Source organism: Rhinichthys klamathensis, unplaced genomic scaffold (assembly GCF_029890125.1).
Source record: "Rhinichthys klamathensis goyatoka isolate OS25496 unplaced genomic scaffold, OSU_Roscu_1.1 h1tg000123l_1, whole genome shotgun sequence".
In the NCBI taxonomy this organism is placed as follows: Eukaryota; Metazoa; Chordata; class Actinopteri; order Cypriniformes; family Leuciscidae; genus Rhinichthys; species Rhinichthys klamathensis.
In genome coordinates, this window is record NW_026606660.1 from 2667288 (window position 1) to 2688563 (window position 21276).

Below are 21276 nucleotides of genomic sequence, written 5' to 3' on the forward strand. Positions count from 1 at the left end.
GCACAAAAGTAGCGCAGTTTCGTTCCTTTTTCATTACGTTTGCCATTTGTTACCATTGAGGCAACGTTGTGGTGGTCGCGACTGCTAACAAAATTTTGGTCGCACCGGCAGTAAAAATGGTCCAACGAATCGTTCGGTTTGTAATGCGATACCAAACCGAAAGCCTCATACCGAACGGTTCAATACGAATACGTGTATCGTTACACCTCTATTATTTTTACTTGAGAACAAGATATAAAGCAAAGAAAATCTTTTTTTGCAGCGTGTTGTAGTAATAAGCATGTTAAAATCACTCAGCTAATGCAGTCAGTAGTAGAGTTTCTACTCAAACCACAACAACAGGGAGGTTTTTTTCTCTGTGTGTGCTTTTCTGGGATGGGGGATGCGTGTACATGTGCACATGGGTGTACAGATATAATGAACTGGGGTTCTGCAGCCAACAACCTCACTCAGAGGGGCTCAATCGTGGCTTTAGGACACCTTGTATGGACGGCTCAGACCCTGAATCCAACATTATTGCCCTAATCCCAGATAATGCTGTAAGGGAGCAATTTTCTCCTCCGGAGATTTGACCCCAAGTCCCAGGAGACTCAACTATTTCTTAACTTCATAGAATGTTCTGAAGGATGAAAGTGTGGGCATCATGAAGGCTCCGCTCAGACAGATAGTTAGTAGGTTTGCATGATGTGCATGGACTTATACTATTTATACTACAGTAGTATATACAATAACATAAAAATGTACACATCTCAAAACAATTAATAATCCCTTCAACCATATTGTAAAACATGTTCCTGTGGTTGGTTATAGACATCACATTAGAAAAATAAACCTTGGAATGACATGCAGCAATTAAAACAATGTGTCATGACGAACTTCATAACCCTCCAGGACAGTGTAATTTAATACTTACTCCAGCCATATCCTTTTTGCTCTCTTTATTACTTATTTTATTATTTCTGCATTGAATAAATAGATTAATGAAGCCTGCTTTATCAATATTGCCAAGTGTATACATGGAGTGGATTATCCACTTTAATGAGTTGGTTGAATACATATTTAGCACAAAGGTATGCATGCAAATTCTGCATTTTTGGCAGAATAATTTGTTTGCTTCATGCATAAAGGCCCTGTGATCAAATGAGATGACTATCAAAACAAACAACCCCTTCACTTTAGATGCTAATGCGCATGCAAAGCCCCAGTGGTTCCCTATGGAGGTGATTGTAAAGTGTTTCCTAGTAATTTAAGACCTTTCAATAGATTAAAATGACATTTTATTGACAAAACCCACCACTTGGGCTACTACGTTTCCTGCCGTCTGTTAAATGAATATGGTTTGTAGTGACCTCTCTGGCGTATTATTCGTCTTTGTGAATGTTTGCTGTTAAACATGAATGTGAGAGATTTTTTGGCCTTGTGAAGAGGCCTGGCTAAGAACAAAGCTCTTGTAACGTTATTGTGCGTGTAAGCAAAAGAAGGAGAAACCATTAGTATGAATCGTAGCATTTAGTAAATACCGTGTCACACATGTTGTGATGCGAAAGTGGAGTCAAGGCTATCGTGCGCTCAGGTCTAGAGAGGAGAGTGTATCATTGTATTCTGTCGAGCGTTCCCTTCACGAGGCTGTCCTCTCAGCCTCTCATATGACGGCACGAGTTTGTCTTTTCAAAGATCTTGATGTGCTTCAGTTGATCTTTTGACTAACCCATTATACTTCTACCTTTGTAAAAGGAGAGACCAGCACTAAAACACCCTGTGTAATGGATCCGTTGTCAAGCCCTTTCAAGTATGATGCTGCTGTATCTTCACCGATTGATTTGTTAATATATTTGTGTCTCAGTTTGTGTCATTTTCATGTTTTATCTACTTTTCAGAAAGAGGCACATCAGTTCCCTTGTTACATTCCGTCTCCAGGGTGGACTAGAATATATGCTAGTGGAACCATTATTGCTGTTATGGAGAAAACAAATAGCTGAAATTAGGGCTGGGCGATATGGAGCAAAAAATATATCTCGATATATTTTGCTATATCTCGATATTCGATATATATCTCGATATCTTTACAGGAAAATGGATGTGAATACAACTCAAAATATAGGCCTACAATCAATAGAAAATTAATTTTCCATAACAGAATGTAACCAAATGAGAAAAATTAAACACAGGGCCTGAATTTCGTCATCATTATTAATCACGTGATTCATATACAGAAACTGAATAAAGTAATCAAATGGAAAATAACACTGAGTAGTATTTTAGTCCTGAATAAATTAAATACATAGGTTATTAATCCTGATTCCTTTAACTTAAAGCTATCTTTTGTTGTATTGACAACAAAATGAATGACACACATATGGCTGCCGTCACTTTAAGAGGTAGTGCACGGATCCTGTGTTCATTAGTACTGGCATGCGTTTTATGCTTATTAAAGACAAAACCGACTATGTTTAGAGTATACTCACGACGACCGAAATTGACAATTTTGCGTGTTAAAGCAATATAATCCGTGAAAAATAACTTTTGTTACTGGCCAGCTGTTCTTAAGGCGGATTTTCTATGAATGTGCGCATAGAAAATAATCTCTCAGAGAGCGCGCGAGCACTGATTAGTTTAAAATCGCTTGAATGTTTAAACTGGTAAGACTTAAAAAGACGTGCAAATGGTAAACTTCAGTCACGATGCACTGCTGGCCCGATTGTGCGAGTGAATATCCATCATGTCCCGACTCCTAAACGCGAGTGTGTTTTATCGCCGCAGCTCTTGATGATTGCCTTGCACAACACATTATGAGAGACGAGAAAGAAGCGGCACCGCTGAACACTCACGCTGTTTGTGAAATTGCGTCTGGCAGATAGTTGTTAAAAGAATGATTTGATTTTATAATCTGTGTGGATTACGATTGCGGGAATTTCCCGCATTATAAATGGGAGACCTGCGGGAATGATTAGAATTATGCGCAATACCCGCGCCGAAATTCGAGCCCTGCAATAGTTTAAAACAAGACGTTTGTAGTAGCCTTCTGATTACTGGAGTCCATTAATCGAACTTCCATGCCTCTTATATAGTAATTATATATTGTAGTATGTAGGCTACCAATTTACCAATGCAATTAATGCTCACACTCGGTTTCTCTCGTGCTCTGTCGCTCGCGCGCAGACACACTCGGAGTTCTGTAGCCTCCGGGCTGGTTGCGGATGAGACAATTGTTGAATGAGACAACACGCGAGGTGAGGGGGAACAAAAGCAAGGAGGCTGGGGCGAGCACAGCACAGAGAAGGCAAACAAGCAAAGTGGCGAAATCAGGATTAAATATAAACAAAATATCGATATATACGATATGTCAAAATCCATATCGTGTTTAAAAAATATCTCGATATATTTTAAATATCGAGATATCGCCCACCCCTAGCTGAAATATAGAGAAGATGCTCCTCATAATGGTCTCAAGAGCAAACACCTATAGATGTTGCCCACAATACTCTGTAATCAGCTGCTGTTTGGGTGTGTTAGGTGTTTTGAAGAGCCCTGGCGAATACACTGTGGGAAGATGATGACGGAGCAGAGGGACGTATGGGGGGGTGTTTCAGCCGCTCTGAAGAGGACTTTGCCCAGATGGATTGTGCTCCACAGAATGTCATGGATATAATTCACACAGGCAGCTTAATCAGGGTGTTTCCAGGAAACAACCTGCCAAAGAGAGGCAGCGATTGTTTGGTGGCCCCTGACCCCAGGGCCCATTATAGATTGTCATAAATTCTTTTTGGCCATTTTATATGGTGGGGGTTTTAGGATTTGGGTTTAGGTTTTGCAGAAGCTATTCTATAAGGGCCACCCAGTGCTTAATACGTCAGTGTGAGAGATATGGATTCGCTAGAACAAAATGAGCCATGAACAATATTTCACATTTCTGCAGCCATCCAATGCCAAACCAAAGAACAATGTGTAAATATTAATTTATTTATGATGAAAAAAAAATGTTCGTACTTGTTACAATATGTTTTTAATATACTTAAATTCAATACAAAATCAGAATTGACTCTATTTCCATTTTCAGTACACATTCCTGGACAATTACTGGGGATCAGTGCATGATATTCAGAAAAAAATGAAAGAGAAGAAAATGTCTTTGTAACCTTGTAATGTAATAAATGCTCCACTTCTGAAATGGTTTTCTGTGGGCTATTGGATGATGATAAAAATAGGCATTCCCTTATGCTACTATTATAGATAATGCAGCCTTTATAAAATCACATTAATGCTAATTGATGTGAAAGCAATAATAGCAAATAATGGTAGATATGGAAAAGGAAAGGATAAGTCTAGGTGCTGTCGAGGGTGAACTCAACCTTCAGCCTCCTCATCCCGGTGCTAAATTCCCCTTAAAAGGGGGTTCTGGAGGTTGTCTGGAGGAAAGTAGTCCTCCACGATCCACTGCAAACTCACTTTCAGGTCTGGCACTGTTCTGAAATGGAATGTTCACTGTGATCATGTCAATTCCCAGTGGATAACGCCAAGTTCCACCCTATTTTTCAAATTCCACATCCTTATTTTACTCAGAAATATGTTACATTACACAAGTAAAACTGGCTGAAAATGTAATTTCTTGTTGGTTTTAATCTCAGTAACATTGATGCAATAGGAAAAACACCATAAGTTAACAAGGCTGTATACAATAACAGTATAAACCAATAATTGACCTTCTTGTTTTTGTTATTGAACATTTCTACAGGCTCTCCATGGAAGGATTTTGTCATCTTCTGGAAAGCATTGAGCGCCGTCTCGGAGAGAAAGACGTGAACCTCTACAGAAGCTCAGTCAATGAGCAGAAACTCAGTGATATCATCAGGTCAGCGAAGGAAGGTGTTTTGTTCCCCTGCTTGTGTCTGCTACCTCTCATGGTGGTGTAGTGTTCACAGATTCAATGGAAATTGCATTATCCTGCTGTTAAGGGCTCTCGCTATAAATTAAGTGCCATTACTTTGCCACCAACAACACTCTAGCAATAAATCTTGGTTTCTAAGGGGTTTTGAATCACAGTGACCATTTTGCAGTGGAGTTTTATTGCTCTCCGTGTTTGTTGTGTAGATTGAAGGATGTGGAGAATAGTTATACTCATCTAAAACTTGTACTCTTAGTAATACTGCATTATTAGTGAGGTTTTCAAAGCTGAAGCTGATTGCTGTGTGCCTGCACTCCACATATTGCCATTTTTAGCCTGTTTCTTCATGCCTTCCCCAGTATATGTGGTCAGTGTGGGCGTCTGGATGGTGTGGATCTGCATGCGTGTGGTGCTGTGGTTCTGCAGCAGCTGCCCCTGCTGTCCTGCAGTCTGTCTCATGGATGCCTGTTACCCAGTGATCTAGTCAACACACACTGGTCATCAGCTACAAAGCCAGAAGAGATCAGGTATAGTGATTTACTGTTCTCTGGAGTCATAGCATCTATTCAGGTTGTTTCAGTGTTATATATATACAGTAGGGGTGTCCCCGACTAAGGATTTTCATAGTCGAATCAGAATCGTCTAGTCTCGCCTATAGTCGACTAATAGTCGAATCATGTGTGTGGAGGGGAGGGGCGGGTCTTTAACATTTTTAAGCCACGATGTACATAACATCACACAAAGATATAGAAGAAAATGTATAAAAACATTTCGGATCAATAAAACTAAGAAATAACATAAGTAACTGCAGAAAGGCCACACTGCAGATAGGATTTGCATTTCACATGCAAATCAATTAAATCGGCTAAATTGCCTGTGCGAGCAGACTCTAAGTACAGCGCAACATCGATGCATCGAAAAAATAAACAATTAATTTACAGAATTAAATTAGAACAGAATATACCTTTCTAATAAATGAAACTGACTTATTTCGTTTTGTATTTTTTAAGTCACAAGATACAGAACAAATGTGTGCAAAATGCCTAAAGTGCAGGGGAACATAGATTCAAAACACAAGCCACAAATAGTTCAATTAGATAACCCTGAGTGATCTATAAATATAATTAAAATAAGGAAAGTATAGCCAGAATTGTCAACTTTGTCTTTTTAATGGCAGAAACAGCAATAAACGCTAAACTGGAGCGGCAGTCTTTTTAGCTAAACATGTTCACAGCATCCAAAAATCAAATTAGAACCGGCTGAAATGTTTTGCAATCACTTGTATCCATACCTGATCGAGAAACAAAATCCAGTCTTTCACTCGGGCTGTGTCCGTTTGAGTCTTTTCACTTTTCAATACATTCTAAAACGCTTAACGTGAAAAAGGTTTAACGGCTTAATGTCCTAAGATCAAATTATGTACACACCTTATTAATAACAGAAAAGCAGATGAGCCCAGAATATGAACGCAACACGTTTAATTACACGTTAAGCATTTTCCTCCCATAGAAAACCGTTATTATAAAGAAAACGCTACGTGACTTTCTATAGGAGAGACGCGTTGCGTTCATATTCTGGGTTCATCTGCTTATCTGCACATAGTATGGTTTCTTAATAAGGTGTGTACTGTGTGCATGCGTAAAAGTGCCCTTTAAGCGTTTGAAATGCTTTTTGAGGAAAACCAACTTGTTAACGTTGGCCGGCAGAAGTGCGATCATGGTTTCCTGATGTTAAATCCAGCCTTGGAGAATATCCTTTCTGATGGTGTGCATCCACACTTTATATTTTCTTATCCCAGACATTTTTAAAGATTTAAATCCCTGCCGCCGAGATGCTGCTCTGTCGGTCACGGATCGAAAGTGAAACTTAAATCTGTCACAGGGGTTGTGGGATTAATTCATGCACGCTAAAGATATTTATTAAAAGCTTCTTTCTTTGCACATTTTTATTTACAGCATTATCATACGAGGCTGTATATTAATGTATTGACAGAAAACCGGTAGTTCGTGAAATCAGACATTGAGCACACTCATATAGCCAAAGTGGCATGATCCTCGTTTCATAACACCTCTGCGAAGATTCGACCGTGAGATTGGTAGTCGAATCTGGCTCGTCCTATCCAAGCATCGAATCTTCGACTATTCGGGGTCACCCCTAATATATACAGTATACCGTATAGCAAGATATTGTTTGAATAATATCGTCGGCTAATATTGGTAGGTTTAATTAAATAAAAAAATGCATTAAAAAGTAGTCTTGCAGTCCAAGAGTCTTATTTTCCCTTTTTGTTTATTTTGGGAATGATTTAAAGTGAGTGTAGTTGCTGTTTGCTGTGTTTGATTGTGGTTATTTGCATGCAGATTTGTTCAGTGGCTTTTTAGATAACAGTTCATGTCCACCTTATTGAAAAGTTTTTTTTTTTTTTTCTTATTTTCATACTGTCATGATTAGATAAGATCATGGAAATGATGTGCCTGTGTTAAATGAGTGTGTCCTGGTTTGGGCCTGTAGGTTGTGCCTGTCAGCCGAAAGCGTTCCGCTGTGGGATTGCTGTTTCAGGCACTTCCTTCAGCTTCGACAACAGAACATCCTCAGTACTGACCACATCATCCAGCTCTTCACTCAACTCCTGGTGACAAACAACGCCACCTACACTGACAAGGTCTCGCTCTCACTTGCATTCTGCTTCACAGCAATCTCCCAAACTCAGCACAGATGTGTTTAATACTACAGGAATTCTTGTCACAGGCCTTTTATATCAAATGTTCTACAGCCACAAATGTGTCAAATTTGAGTTAAATGCAGTGTTCATTTTGTCAGGTTTTTTTTCCTTCTTAGTCTTAGTCCTGTGTCAAATGTACTTTTTAGTTTTTATCATTTTTAGTCAATCTAGTCCTGTTTTTGTTTCGTCAAGTTTTAGTCTGTCTGAGCATTAGTGTAGTTTTAGACAATGAAAACTTTGTCACAATTTTGTCATGCTGCATAATAATAATCAGGATTAATTTGCTCAAAATTCTAATCACAACGATTGTTGTCATTTTTTGTATTACATTTCATCCAAATTATTGCGCTTTCACCTATAAGCACAAAGCAAGAGGATGTCTACTCATGGTTCATTTTACCATTCATAAATGGTTCATATCTAGTTTCCTGATTTTTTTCATATTCTCAAAAATTAAAACTGAATTGAAATTCCTTATAGTAATTCTAATGATGAGGGCGAATGATCTGAAAACACAGACAAAAAAAGTAAGCTGCAGGTCAGTGATCTCCATTTGAGATTTTCTGCTTAAATGAAAGTGTCTAGAGGCGCTTGCGCTCTTTGCTGCGATCAAACCTTCTCAGTGATGAACTGTAATAAATCCAAACATGGATCTCGAATATATTTGCGATTGTGGTTGCTGAATAAATGCACTTACTCTGTGGGACAATACAAAGTCTTTTTTGCTGTTGTTTTAATAGAAAAACCTTAAAGTCCCTGTAAAGGCCATTCTAAAAAAAATGTCTAAACCCATTATAAATGTTAGAAATGTATTGCTAAAACATATTACAAAGACTGTGAACTGTGAAGTACTGAATTGTGGAGTTAGACCGTTAAACAGTTTTTCACCATTGCTATTTTCTGGATTTTTTGGGCGGGGCTAAAACGGGGCTCGATGACGCACTGGAGCCCCTGAGCTCGTGGACACGCCCCTACTTGATGGCGCACTGGGGCCACTGAGGCTGGCCACTCCCCTAACAATAGATGGTTTCAGCGCAGCCAGCGGACACGCCCCCAGCATTTGAGAGCAGAGAATACTGCTCATTTTTTCAAGATTTTGATAGCTTATTTTATGTACTTGCCGGCTTTTTTTATCATTCAAATTTGGCTGGGTGGCTAATAACACATTTTTCTGTGGTGTGACAACCTCAGAACACATACTTAATTTTGACTTTACAGGGACTTTAATGTAATTTGGAAATATTTGATTACTAGGAATTTCACTGTTTTAATTTTTGAGAGAAGTTTCTTGTTTTACCATTTGGCCTATATGACAAATAGTCTGTAATAAATCAGGAAACTTGATGAGGTAAAATAAACCATGCACATTCTCTTGATTTGTGCTTATTAGGTGAATGTGCAATAATTTTAATGAAATGTAAAAATTAATTTATATTTATTATACTTGATTATAATTCTGAGCAAAATAATCTTGATTATCATAAAAAGTACATTTCGTCCCCTTGGAATTATAAGGTTCTATCTGCGTTCTGAGCAGTTTTGAGATATTGAGCTTCAAAGTTTTTGCATTACATATAGGAAAATTTATATGGGGAACAAGTTTCTTTCAAACATGAAAATAACAGGGACCCTAAATGTATTCTAAATATACAATATCAAAATCCTCTCAAATTTGTAAATGGGTTTTTTTGGAATGGGTCAAACGCAGATAGAACATTCTAATTCTAAAAAAACACTTTTTGCTTAGAATTATAAGGTTCTATCTGCCAAAACATTATTTGAACATTAAATATACATTTAATGTTGTAACAATGTCTCAACATGTGTTAGAAAGTAAAATTGTATCCTTTCTATGACATTTATTTCATATTTTTTAGCACTTCCATGTATTTAGGACATTCAAATTTAGCAAGGTAGGTCTAAATATTTTGTCCAGTGCAGAATCTTAATTTTCGTTACCAATTTGGTGGGTAATTAAACACATTATTGCAGAAATTGTTACTTTAATCTTTCTTTTGTTTAGACAGAAAGGAGCCACTGTAATACATCTGAGCAGGACTTTATTCCAGCTAAAGTGGGCCAGGTGAAATGGCTTTCTCTCTAGACATCAGTATGGCTGAAATAACATGCTAACGTTTATTGTTGTAATTAAGACCCCATCAATGAAATTGTTAACTATTTGACCTTTAAGGCTTAAAATTGTAAAAATTAAGACATTTTAAGACTTTAAAAACTACAAGAAAATCGACATGCTTCAGCAAATTAATTCATAAAGTTTAATAATCATTGAAAAATGATTCACTGACTATTATGATCACAAAAAATGTCAGACAAATTTTTTAATCACACACACACACACACACTCTCTCTCACTCACACACACACACTCTCTCTCTCTCACTCACACACACACACACACACACACACACACACACGCACGCACGCACGCACACGCACGCGCACACACACACACACACACTTTCACACACTCGCACACACACACATTTTCACACACTCGCGCACACACACACACACTTGCATGTTAAATGTTTTTTTTAAATATGCAATTTACTCACTGCATATTTGTATAATTCAGATAATAATAACTATAATAATAATAGTTATTAATAATAACCTCATTGATAATTAATAATAATAACCAATACACTATAAAGAAAATGGCCAAATTGAAGCCACTTCATAACACTACACAATTTAGTGAATATTTAATTTACTGTAAATGTATAGCATTATGCCTTTATGGGGTTTATTTTTGCCTTCAAGGAAAAAGCCGGCGACATGACATATAAAGTTGATTCTGATTGGTCCTCTTCTGTGCATTCGAAGTGCTGATTGGCTCACACAGATAGAACCTTATAGAGCCAAGTTAGAGTTCGATTTTGTAGATAGAACCTTTTTGTTTTTTCAATAAAATGTCCCACAATGTACACAATTTAAAAAAAAAAAACATCACATAATGTTAATAAGTTGTCACAGAATAAGAATATGTGAATAACTCAATTTTGACAAAAATGTCAGATAGAACCTTATAATTCCAAGCGGACGATTTGACACAGGACTAAGGCTTTTCCACCTTCGGGCCAAACCGTTCCATTCTGTGCCGATCAGGGCCTGCCGGTACTGATATGGTTTCATTTTCCACTGGGGCTGATAATGGGTGCTCTGTGGAATGTAATACTAATGTGTCAGTCGTTGCCTTGGTAACGCAACGGTTTACTGATGATATCAGATGTAAATAGCGACCGCGTAAGGGGCCGTTCACATATCGAGTCTTTTGCACGCTCAAGTTCGTTGTTCAATGTTCCCCAAAGGTTGAGAATTTACTTGTGGTGGTGGGCTGGGCGATGTGGCACGGCACAGCGCAGAGTAGGGCGATGTGGCCCGGTGCTTATTGAGTGGGTTCAGAATAAACTAGTCATCTAGTGCTTTGATTTGAAGTAAAAAAAGTTTAAAAAAAATTGGACAAAAACACAAAGGTACAAGTAGGGGCACGACTCAGCTGTGTAAATCTGTCAACCGGTAGACATTTTGGACTATCGTCTCTTTCGCGGTTACGCTCACATGACGTTGCTGTGCTACGCAGTCACGAAAGCTTATCATTTGCATATGTTTTTAAGTACCTTTAAACCGCTGAAGTGCAGTAAGCGGCGAAAGAGAGCTGTCAGAGAGACTGTTTCTCAGCACTGACAGAGAGACGTGTGCACATGAAGATAAAGCGTGTGAGAACTGAACTAAGTGCTTTTTAAATACACATTATGTGTCAAAGTGACCATGTCTTTGTAAGTAAGCACAGTCATTTATGTCTTAAGTGAACGTAAACAGTTTAGAAAGAAAACACACAAGTATGTTGGATTTGGATCTGTGCAGTCTGTCATAAAGTAACAGCATCCAATTTATCTGCTGTCATTATTAATGTTAATCAAGCAAGAAAAAAAGTGAAAATCTCTCATTGTTCTTGACTGAATCACTTTTGTAACTTTAATAAGAATAAATGTATATTTAATTTACTATACAGTGTTTTTATACATTTGATTACTTTATGTAGTATTTTGATCATATCGCCCACCATTAGGTTCAAGACTGTGTGCCTAAGAACTACAATCTCATGAAGCATCGCATATGACATCGAATTTAAACTGGAGAAATATAAAACTACTCCTTTACAATTACAGTACCTTTACTCCTTGCATATAATGCATTTAACTATTTTGAGAGCGTAAAGAGATCGACTCGATTCTGTCATTCGCAGTGCTACATGGGAGTGGGTGGAGCTAAAGAGATATTTCTGATTTGTGTCATTTTCTGTACAGCATCATGGGTATTGTAGTTTTTGATCCTGCAGCCGAATTAATGAAACATTCTTAAGATAAATGATGCAGTCACTCTAGCTAGAACTAGTGAGGCAGCACACACAGATACAGGACGCATTCACTCTAGAAAGAGCGCAAGAAAACATGCAAATGAATGGAAAAGACCACTGTATTTTTCAGACAGGCTCTTTTAAAAGAACTATTTTAACTTGACTTGGTACATTAAAATCACAGCGCTGAGTGATTAACCCCCTTCAAGCCAGTCGCGAAGAAAATCGGCTGAGCGCTTATTATGATAACTACGGTAATCTGCAGGCAGTGCAAAAAGACGGGCTTTGAGGTGTGAATCCGGCCCCAGGAATTCCACTGTTAAACATGATTATTTTCAAAATAAGCTGAAATAATGCAGGCTGACGGCTTCAGCAGAAGCAAATACCATGGATTTACAGCCTCGTAGTAGCTCACAGTAGGGCTGTCTTTATCAAGTCATTCAAAATCAATTTCCCCATGGAGAAAATGAATGGAGTTTTTACTTCCGGAACCTGACTGTTGCACTCTATTGCCATTTCATTATATGCCATCATGAAGTGCCAACATACTGATACTGATAACAGGGCTGTGATTACAAGGATTACACTAATGCTAGTACCACCAGTGTTAGACATGAATGTTTTCACGCATCGCAACAAACCTTAAAAAACTTGATTGATTGATTGAGATTTAAATATTATATATATATATATATATATATATGTATGTGTATTGTTATTTAATATGTCCTATTTATTCCTATTATTATTTAATGATTCCTATCCATTTATAGTTGGATACCATTCTTCTAGAAGAAAAATAAATTAAACTGGAAATATACTTTAGCAGTGCCAAAACTGCTTTTAAAGGTTCAGTGATTCATGTTTTCCATAAAACCACTTTTTAATGTTTGGTGGTGTATATGGAGACATTATTATCCTGGAATATGGAATAATTACGAGGAAAGGATGTAGAATATGATGCACCTGGTCCAGTAAAATTACCTCATCTTGTAAATGTAGATGGGCTTTGAAAGCAGTCTTTCTTAGTGGCATTACATAAATTCCAGCTTTATACTTTTTTGTTCAAATGTGGTGGTGATACTCTCATGTTGTTACTAGACTGTGTTGCCTGTAAATCTTTTGCAAGGGTATGATTATATTTGATATCTGACCCCTATTCCTTGTCATTGTTTGTGATACAGTTTTATTGTTTGTTTTTTTACCCATGTAGTGACTTTTTGGCTAGGCTTTGATATGTTTTCATGCATATTTCTGTTATTTGTTATTTTGTCTAACCTGTTTCTTTTAGCCTCATGCAGAGAAACTGAATTGTTATCTTTGGAACTGACCCGAGGATGACCACTGAATCTAATTGCAGTTTTAATATTTAGCTGATCTACCCAGCGTTTTTAAATATTGCTGAATGTCAGTTTCGAGTTGAGAGTAGATAATTATTTAAGTTTTTCTGTTTCCTGGCTTAAGTCAGTCACTGGATTCCATCATGCAGTTCATTGCTTGCGGTATCATTCCTCTGATCTTGTATTATTTTTATGTAAAAAGAGCAGGAAGTGATCATCAAGCTCCGGTGGAATCTGCAGATTTTTTTGTACTGATTTTTGCTGGGAATTGTTTTGAATTCTGGAGATTTGTGAAATGTGCTCAATAGTACTGCCAAAATGTATAATGAACTAACACTGGGAGATGAATCCTACATGTGAATTTTCTGCAAATTCAAATAAAATCACACATGGCCCTGTTGAATTTGGACAGGGTAAACACAGTCATAAGAATCTGAATGGCATGGTCTTATGGTTATGGAAACCCTGAAAATATCAGGGAATTTTAAAACTGTGATTTCCAGGACTGCAAAAGTCATGGATTGCTAATTTTTAAAATGGTCACTGTCATTTTAGGTTTTGCTGTAAAATATTTAATTGGCTAGAAATGACTAATCGCCAATGTAATGTCTATAAAACGTTTTTAAATAAGAAATCATGAATGACTGGAAAATAATGTGAGAACCCTGAAATGAAGATAAGTCGTCTCTTTGTGTCATCCAGGCAGGAGAGCTGTTGAAGAGGCTTCTGACCCACGAATCTGAGACCCATCAGCCATCAGAAAGTGAACTCTCATCTTCTTGCAGCCTGCCCTCCCTTCTGCGTGACAGCGTGGGAGTAAAGCCCGCCGGGCCTTCCGGAAAAAATCGTCCAACCGTTGGAACACAAGGTAATACGCTTGTTTGACATTTCAGCTGGCATTTGCAAATTCTGCTTATCTCAAATATCAGTTTTTTCGGATTCAAATGAATAGCCTGTAATCCATGTATTATTGAGCAGTTTAAATACACACAGATGTTAATAGCCGTGCTCGGCCAGACAGAACAGATCAATGAGAGAAACCGAGAGGGACGCCCTAAAATCAGGCAAACCGCATTACCGGCTCGTTTTCAGTGGCAATGCAGAGAAACATCAGCTCGGTGGCTCCGTTCTGATGAAGGACCTCGAGTACTCGCAGGATGCCAGAGCTCTGGCCCTCATGAGAATACACTTTTGCCCAAATCTCATTTCTGACAAAGCCAGCCAGCCTTCATTCTCTCTTTAAACCTGTCTCAATCAGTCCTGCTGTTCAGATTCGAAAAGCTCAGCCCCCCCTTACCAGATCTTTCTTTTCTTTTCTCCTCTGTCTCACTCTTCCACCATCTCTCTGAGCTGCGCTTTCCTTCTCTTTTCTTTGTTTCAGGAATTCAAAGTGCTGAAGAGGACAGTGCCGACCAAAGCCCAGTGGAAAGTATTCCTATTAGAGGTAAAAAGGCAGATCGAAGAAGCGCCCGTTCGGGAGTTCTTCTGTGTCTGTTTTGTCTGTCTCCTCACGCAGTAGATAATGGGGGTCCCTTTTTTTCCCAACTGGATGGCTACTGAAAAGATGATCAAGGTGAATCAGAGGTCAAAGTCCCACCTGAAGAGTGGAACAGTTCCTCTAATTATCGGCAGAGAAAACAAACCCGTCTCTTTTCTTCTGCCCTAGGTATGGGTGAAACTGAGATTCTCAGAGCGCATAATGCGGAGGTTTAATTGTCCGCCGGCCGGGTTGGGGGTGCCGCACAAGATCTGTCATTGGTTCTCATTATCTGCTAAACAATGCCAGCCAGAGGCGGACTTGAAAAGACTGGATGTCAAGGCATCCTTTGAAAAGCCTCGGGTAGCAAGTCCCAGCGCCAGCTCAGAAATGTAAAACTATCCATTATTCCACTTGGCTATCTGATTTCAAACTGTGCCTTTCATGCGCAGGGCTAGCCCAAGAGCGCCACGGAGAGAGAAGTCCAGCTTCTCACTGCAACTAATCAAAGGCATTATGGTAGTCGAAAACCGCCTCTGCTGTCCCTGGCTGCTTATGAGCTGTTTACAGGCGGCTAATGAAGACTGCATTGAGTTCTGTTGCCTTTCGTATTACATCACTTTGCAATCATCCGTGGAAACGTCGTCCGAACGTTGGCCTTCCGCCGTCCTTGTCGGTAAAGCGGCGTTTCGCACAATAGTGTTTTATGTATATGGCAAACCAAAAGGAAATCTTTAGATGCTCTTTTTTTTTTTTTTTTTTTTTTTTTTTTTACATGGTACTGAAGCCTATATTTTGCAGAAACGAGCAACAAACAACATGTTTGTTGCAGCCATACTACAAATGTCTGGATAACGAGATGCCGGAATGTATTTTGTCTTTGGGGACCGTAACCATTTTGCAATTTGTTTGTCTGTTTGCTTTTAACATTTAAAACTGACATATTTTTTTGTTTTACAGGGCACGTTTGTTTCTCTTCACTCGTTTTCAAAACGTATTTTAAGCTTGAACGCTCGCTGCTTAAAGATCTCAATTTTGAAAGTTTATTCAACATGAAAGACAGTGTTTTAAATGGAATCCTACAAGATGGTGCGGCAACACAAAAGCCGACGGTTTCTTTTTTTTTTCTTTTCTTTTTTTGTAGACGGCAGCCTGTATGTGTGCGTCTGGATTAGATCAATAGTTTAGTGTTCACTCACTCTGTTTTTCACCTCCTCTCTTTGCTCATCAGAGGCCTTAAAGAGCTGATGTTGGTTCATCAAACATCAGGGCTCTGGAAAGTTGCAAGTTGAGGTCTTTAGCAAATATTTGACTAGCTGCTCTTTCTGTCTCTTTTTTTCTATAGAGACCAAAGCATATCAGCTGCTTAAACAGTCTGTGGCACAAGAGAGGCACTGGAGTGACTCGGAGGAGGATTCGGAGCCGTCAGGTAACGGGGAATAATGGCAAATAAATATTCTAAAGTTTGACAAAGCATGTATGAGCAAGTCTTATTCCGAAGAGGCTTTGTTTATTAGCATGGAAGCATTTAAATGTTTTATATAAAATAGAATTTATTTGTTTGAACCTTCTTCTTAACATCACTATTCTTGAATTTAATGTAACTATTACAATTAGTTCAATTGACTGGACAGTTGAAGTTGTGTGTTCAGATTGGATTTGTAAATAATTATTTTTAGATGGCCCAATCTCAGGAAACTGTGCCATTAATGTTCCCAAAGTTTCAAGGTCATTGTTCCCCTCACCTCAGGCCCAAAGTACCAGGGTCGTAAATTCCATAGACATTTTTTTTTTTTTTTTTTAAACGGCAGCAACTATTACCCCTAATTTTACATTACATTTTAATTGTAAAAATTAGGCTATTAAATGGCCATTGTTTTGTGCAATGGCAATTTAACCCAGTTGCATTTTAAAATATTTTGTAGAGTTATTCACTGTCAATATTATCTGCGTTTTAACAGAAAAATATATAATATTTCTATATACATTATGATTACACTGATCATACAAATTAACAAGAGTATAAATGTGTAATAATAATGCACCCTTTTCCTTCTCTTTTTATTTAAATGATTCATTTGTTATTCAAAGACATCAACAAATTAAAGAGGTCTGAGGCGCTCCCGGACCCTGTGACACAAAATAGCCAGTAAGTACTTTCAAAATTATATTTATATAAAAAAATCCTTGTTTCCATTTGTCCTCTTTTAATAAAAAAGCAATGTGTGTTTGTCCTTGAAACACTCTTAGCGTCATTAACACAAGTTCACGTGGGAGGCATCAGTCAAGCTGTATTTTCATTCAGGGCTTCCTCTCTCATCATCGGCATTATTTGATTGCTTCAGTAAATCAGGACTTTGAATGATGAAAAAGGATCTTCAGGGTACATTGTTTAGGTTTTCACATCAACACAAGTTCACACAATCAGCTAAGACACGCAAGCCCTCCCAGCAGTGCCTCTCCTCCATGAATCCATTAGGGCAGGTAATGGATGGGTAAACCTTGTGAAGAGTAATCGTCTCTGATTTCACATGCTTTTCAGAGCATCACGCTGACACAAGGGTCGAAAGTCTCTCTCCCTGTCTCTCCGTCTTTTTTTTTCTGCCCAGTCTTTATGCCCACTCTTTGCCCGCCTCCCCCCGCGCTCTCTCAGCTAGTTTACACTATTTGCAGAGGAAAGGGTATAATGATTGCACTCTGACAGAGCTCTCTGATGGATGCCACAGTCTGCCCAATGAATGGCCTCATTAATAAACATAAGCCGTCTCTAGTGCGAGATGCTTTTGGAACATCCCAGAACCTGGTAGTCACACAGAGCTCCTGAGAGAAGACCCTCTGTGGGGTTATGATGGTTAAAGATGATGGTTAGCATTGCAGCATTCGCTTTGCTTTCAGGTAAACCATTTCGTGGCGTGCTGAAGAATTCCTCTTGCCAGTCACTTCTTGCGCTTTATTGCCTCCACAAGTACCCTGCACTCGAGCACCAGTAGAACACTACATGTGCTGTTCCCCCTCTCTCGCTCTCTCTTCTCCGTCACTTACTGTTGTCATTCTGTCACTGAGCCGATGGGCACATTAAAAGGCCGTCTGCTTCGGTCCAAAACTCACACAAAAATCGTAATAAAGCAAAATAAAATAAATCAAGTGCCTCTCTTTCTTTGTCATAATTATGATTTTGCGCTTAAGCCGGGACCGTAGCTGAAGAATCGGAGTTTAAAGCAGGCACTTTGGTGCAAAAAAATGCATTTATGGGCCTTTGTGCGCCTCCTCATTATGTGTGGGGCTGATTCATTAAGTAATTGGTTTGCAGTTGTTTACATGAGTATTAAGGCCCCCTATTCAGCAGTCTTTGAGAGATACATTGTGCAAATGTTGCATGTTATGAATGCCCAATGAGAGGCGGGGGGCCAGGCCTATTGGCCAAACACTGCGCCGGGCTGAAAAGACCAGAGAAAAGCGTCAGGCGCTGCTTTGCATAGCAATGACTCGCCCATAATAAGCTTTCCAGATTAAATGCATGCAGTCCATACAAGATGCAAAGAGATACTCTTAACACATTTATGTGTGTTCATTTCACTATTATAGCACTGAAGAGAATTGGGGTCTTTCATATCCACCCCCATTTTTTGTCGTTTTTTCCCCCCCCTTAATTCCCTTCCCTGCGCTCTCCTCTCGTCAACGTGCCATTTTTACTGCTAAATACTTTTATGGAACACAGCGTTTTATTGTGTTATAATTCAGAGGCTGTGCGGACGGTATTTGTTACGCCTGTGTGCTGCAGTGATTCGGGAAGGGGAGAGCTCCAATAAGCAGCTGCACTCCATGTAAAGACCTCTTGTTCCTGCGCTTTGTTTAAGGCTGCATGCCACAGCTTCCTCCTCTTCAGCTGCTATTGTGTCCTCGGCTACTGCAGGCATGTAGCGCAGGTCTCGCCCGCTCGCTGGATCTTAGTGTCCCGCTCTGTTGCTTTAGGAAAAATAACAGGTTAGGAGTAGTGACGGGTTAGCGTAACATCTTAACCAACATTTCTTCAATTTAAAACAATTGTGCTTGCGTAACAGCAGTGGGAGGTTAATATGTAAAGGAAGCCGTTTGTATAGAGACTTTGAGTTTTCCCAGTTTAACAAATTTGCATCATTGAGATACTATTAGAGTATATTTTTGTTTTTTGTTTTTAAATGTGTCTATATATTTTCATTAATTTTATTTCAGTTTCAGTTATTTTAGTACATCAAGTTAAACTAAATGAAAATGAGAAATGTTGCCTTGATTTTTGTTTTAGTTTAACTAAAATATCCCTGTTACGGGCGTCTTCTGTTGTCTAGAGTGAATGAATGTGTAGGGTGGTGGTGGGTGGGACGGGGTAGCACTAAACAGCAGTAGCCAGTCTCTTTCTTTGTGCCTCTCATCATCCGCCTGCTTTGTCTAACAAAAAATGAATATTCTCTGTACACATATCAACATTTATTTCACTGAGCCCATTTTTTTTTTCTTTACCAAGATGAGGTCTTCAATTTGTAAACTGAAATAATACAGGAGAAAAAAAATGCAGTGGCTCAGTTCTCTTGAGGTGATGTCTGTGTGTACACAGCACATTTAAAAAGAAAAGTCCCCTGCCTATCCTCCTGCAGTTCTTTCTGTTCGCCAGCAGAGGGCACTCATATTTAGGCCAGCTGTGTGGTACCCAACAGTGGCAGCTGGTGGCACGTAGAGGGCGCTCTCTCTGCTGCTCTGAATCATTACCTCACTCCAGAGCTCTTGGCTCTTACAGGGGTCCAATCAATGGTAAATCAGTGCTGCTGTGGGTCACAGCTGGGACGGGTGTAGGAGGTGCTACTGCTACCTTGCACAAATACTGATCCAAAGAGCATGTTCTATTAGCATAGCTGTGGAGGCGTATAGATGTTTATCTATGTTTTTATATGCTAAATTCTTATGATAGGTATAGATCCTGTACTCATACACATTGGTGTAGAAACAATTTTCCCTCAAAAATTGCTAGTAAATTTGACAAGTAATTACAAAGAATCAGCAAGTAACAAATTGAATCAAAACATGATTTTTTTTACTGTTTTTATTTAAACAACATACACACTCACAGTCAACTCAACCAACAACAATACATGTGTACAGTCATTGTGCTTTACATAGCGTACCTATCAAATATCTACACACACACATTTTTATATATATATATATAATATATTTATTTATAAATTTCATACACACACACACACACACACATATATATATATATATATATGTGTGTGTGTGTGTGTGTGTGTAAGTAAATTTAAGTAAATAATAAAATATAAATTAATAAAAAAAAGTAAAGCAACATCAGTCAATTACAGGCAAAACCAGCCATCTGTATCGATTCATCCCCCTTCAGCGATAGCGAATTTTGAATATAACTTATGAAAGGTCCCCACATGACAGCAAACTTAGAGCCGGAAACACTTAAATTAAGTCTTAAACATGACATGTTTAAGTGGAAAGGCTGAGAGTATTTTCTTGTAAAACGTACTTCAATAATCAGTTTTATGTACAACTCAAAAAAATCACAGTTAATTTTCAACCTTTATTATGTTTCTTAAATATAAGTGAATATCTGTAAAATTTGACATGACATGCATATTTTTTGAGCGGTTTAGTCCAAATTTTCTTAAGAGACTCAATTGCTTTATATGATGAACAGATTTAATTTAGGCTTTTATTCACATTTAAACATTGATCAGCGAATATAAAAAGAAGCTCAACCGAACCTGCTTGACGCTCGAGAACAAACCTCATTGATTCTTGCGGAAGCTCAAACCTGGTGCGTAACACAAAATGAACCTCATTGGTTACTGCTGAAGCTCAAACGTGCTGCGTAACACAAGAATGAACCTCAATGGTTCTCGCCGAAGATCAAATGTGCTGCGTAACACAAGAATGAACCTCATTGGTTCCTGCTGAAGCTCAAACGTGCTGCGTAACACGAGAATGAACCTCATTGGTTCTTGCTGAAGCTCAAACGTGCTGCGTAACACGAGAATGAATCTCATTGGTTCTCGCCGAAGATCAAATGTGCTGCGTAACACAAGAATGAACCTCATTGGTTCCTGCTGAAGCTCAAACGTGCTGCGTAACACGAGAATGAACCTCATTGGTTCTCGCTGAAGCTCAAACGTGCTGCGTAACACGAGAATGAACCTCATTGGTTCTTGCTGAAGCTCAAACGTGCTGTGTAACATGAGAATGAACCTCATTGGTTCTTGCGGAAGATCAAACATGCTGCGTAACACGAGAATGAACCTCATTGGTTCTTGCGGAAGTTCAAACGTGCTGTGTAACACGAGAATGAACCTCATTGTTTCTTGCGGATGATCAAACGAGTTGCGTAACACAAGAATGAACCTCATTGGTTCCTGCTGAAGATCAAACGTGCTGCGTAACATGAGAATGAACCCCATTGGTTCTTGCGGAAGATCA

The 21276-nt window shown here is 38.7% G+C and overlaps 1 protein-coding gene across 2 annotated transcripts in view; it reads left to right on the top strand.

Moving 5' to 3' along the window:
* kiz (kizuna centrosomal protein) overlaps nt 1-21276 on the top strand; it is a 41498-nt gene that overhangs the window by 11446 nt on the left and 8776 nt on the right. The window contains exons 7-13 of one of the 2 annotated variants that reach the window (XM_056255885.1): nt 4733-4849; nt 5242-5409; nt 7394-7544; nt 14028-14193; nt 14707-14769; nt 16148-16231; nt 16894-16951. In XM_056255885.1, the coding sequence (XP_056111860.1) occupies nt 4733-4849; nt 5242-5409; nt 7394-7544; nt 14028-14193; nt 14707-14769; nt 16148-16231; nt 16894-16951 (807 nt within the window). The remainder of the gene's footprint in view (nt 1-4732; nt 4850-5241; nt 5410-7393; nt 7545-14027; nt 14194-14706; nt 14770-16147; nt 16232-16893; nt 16952-21276) is intronic. The other variant, XM_056255886.1, reaches the window with a different exon arrangement.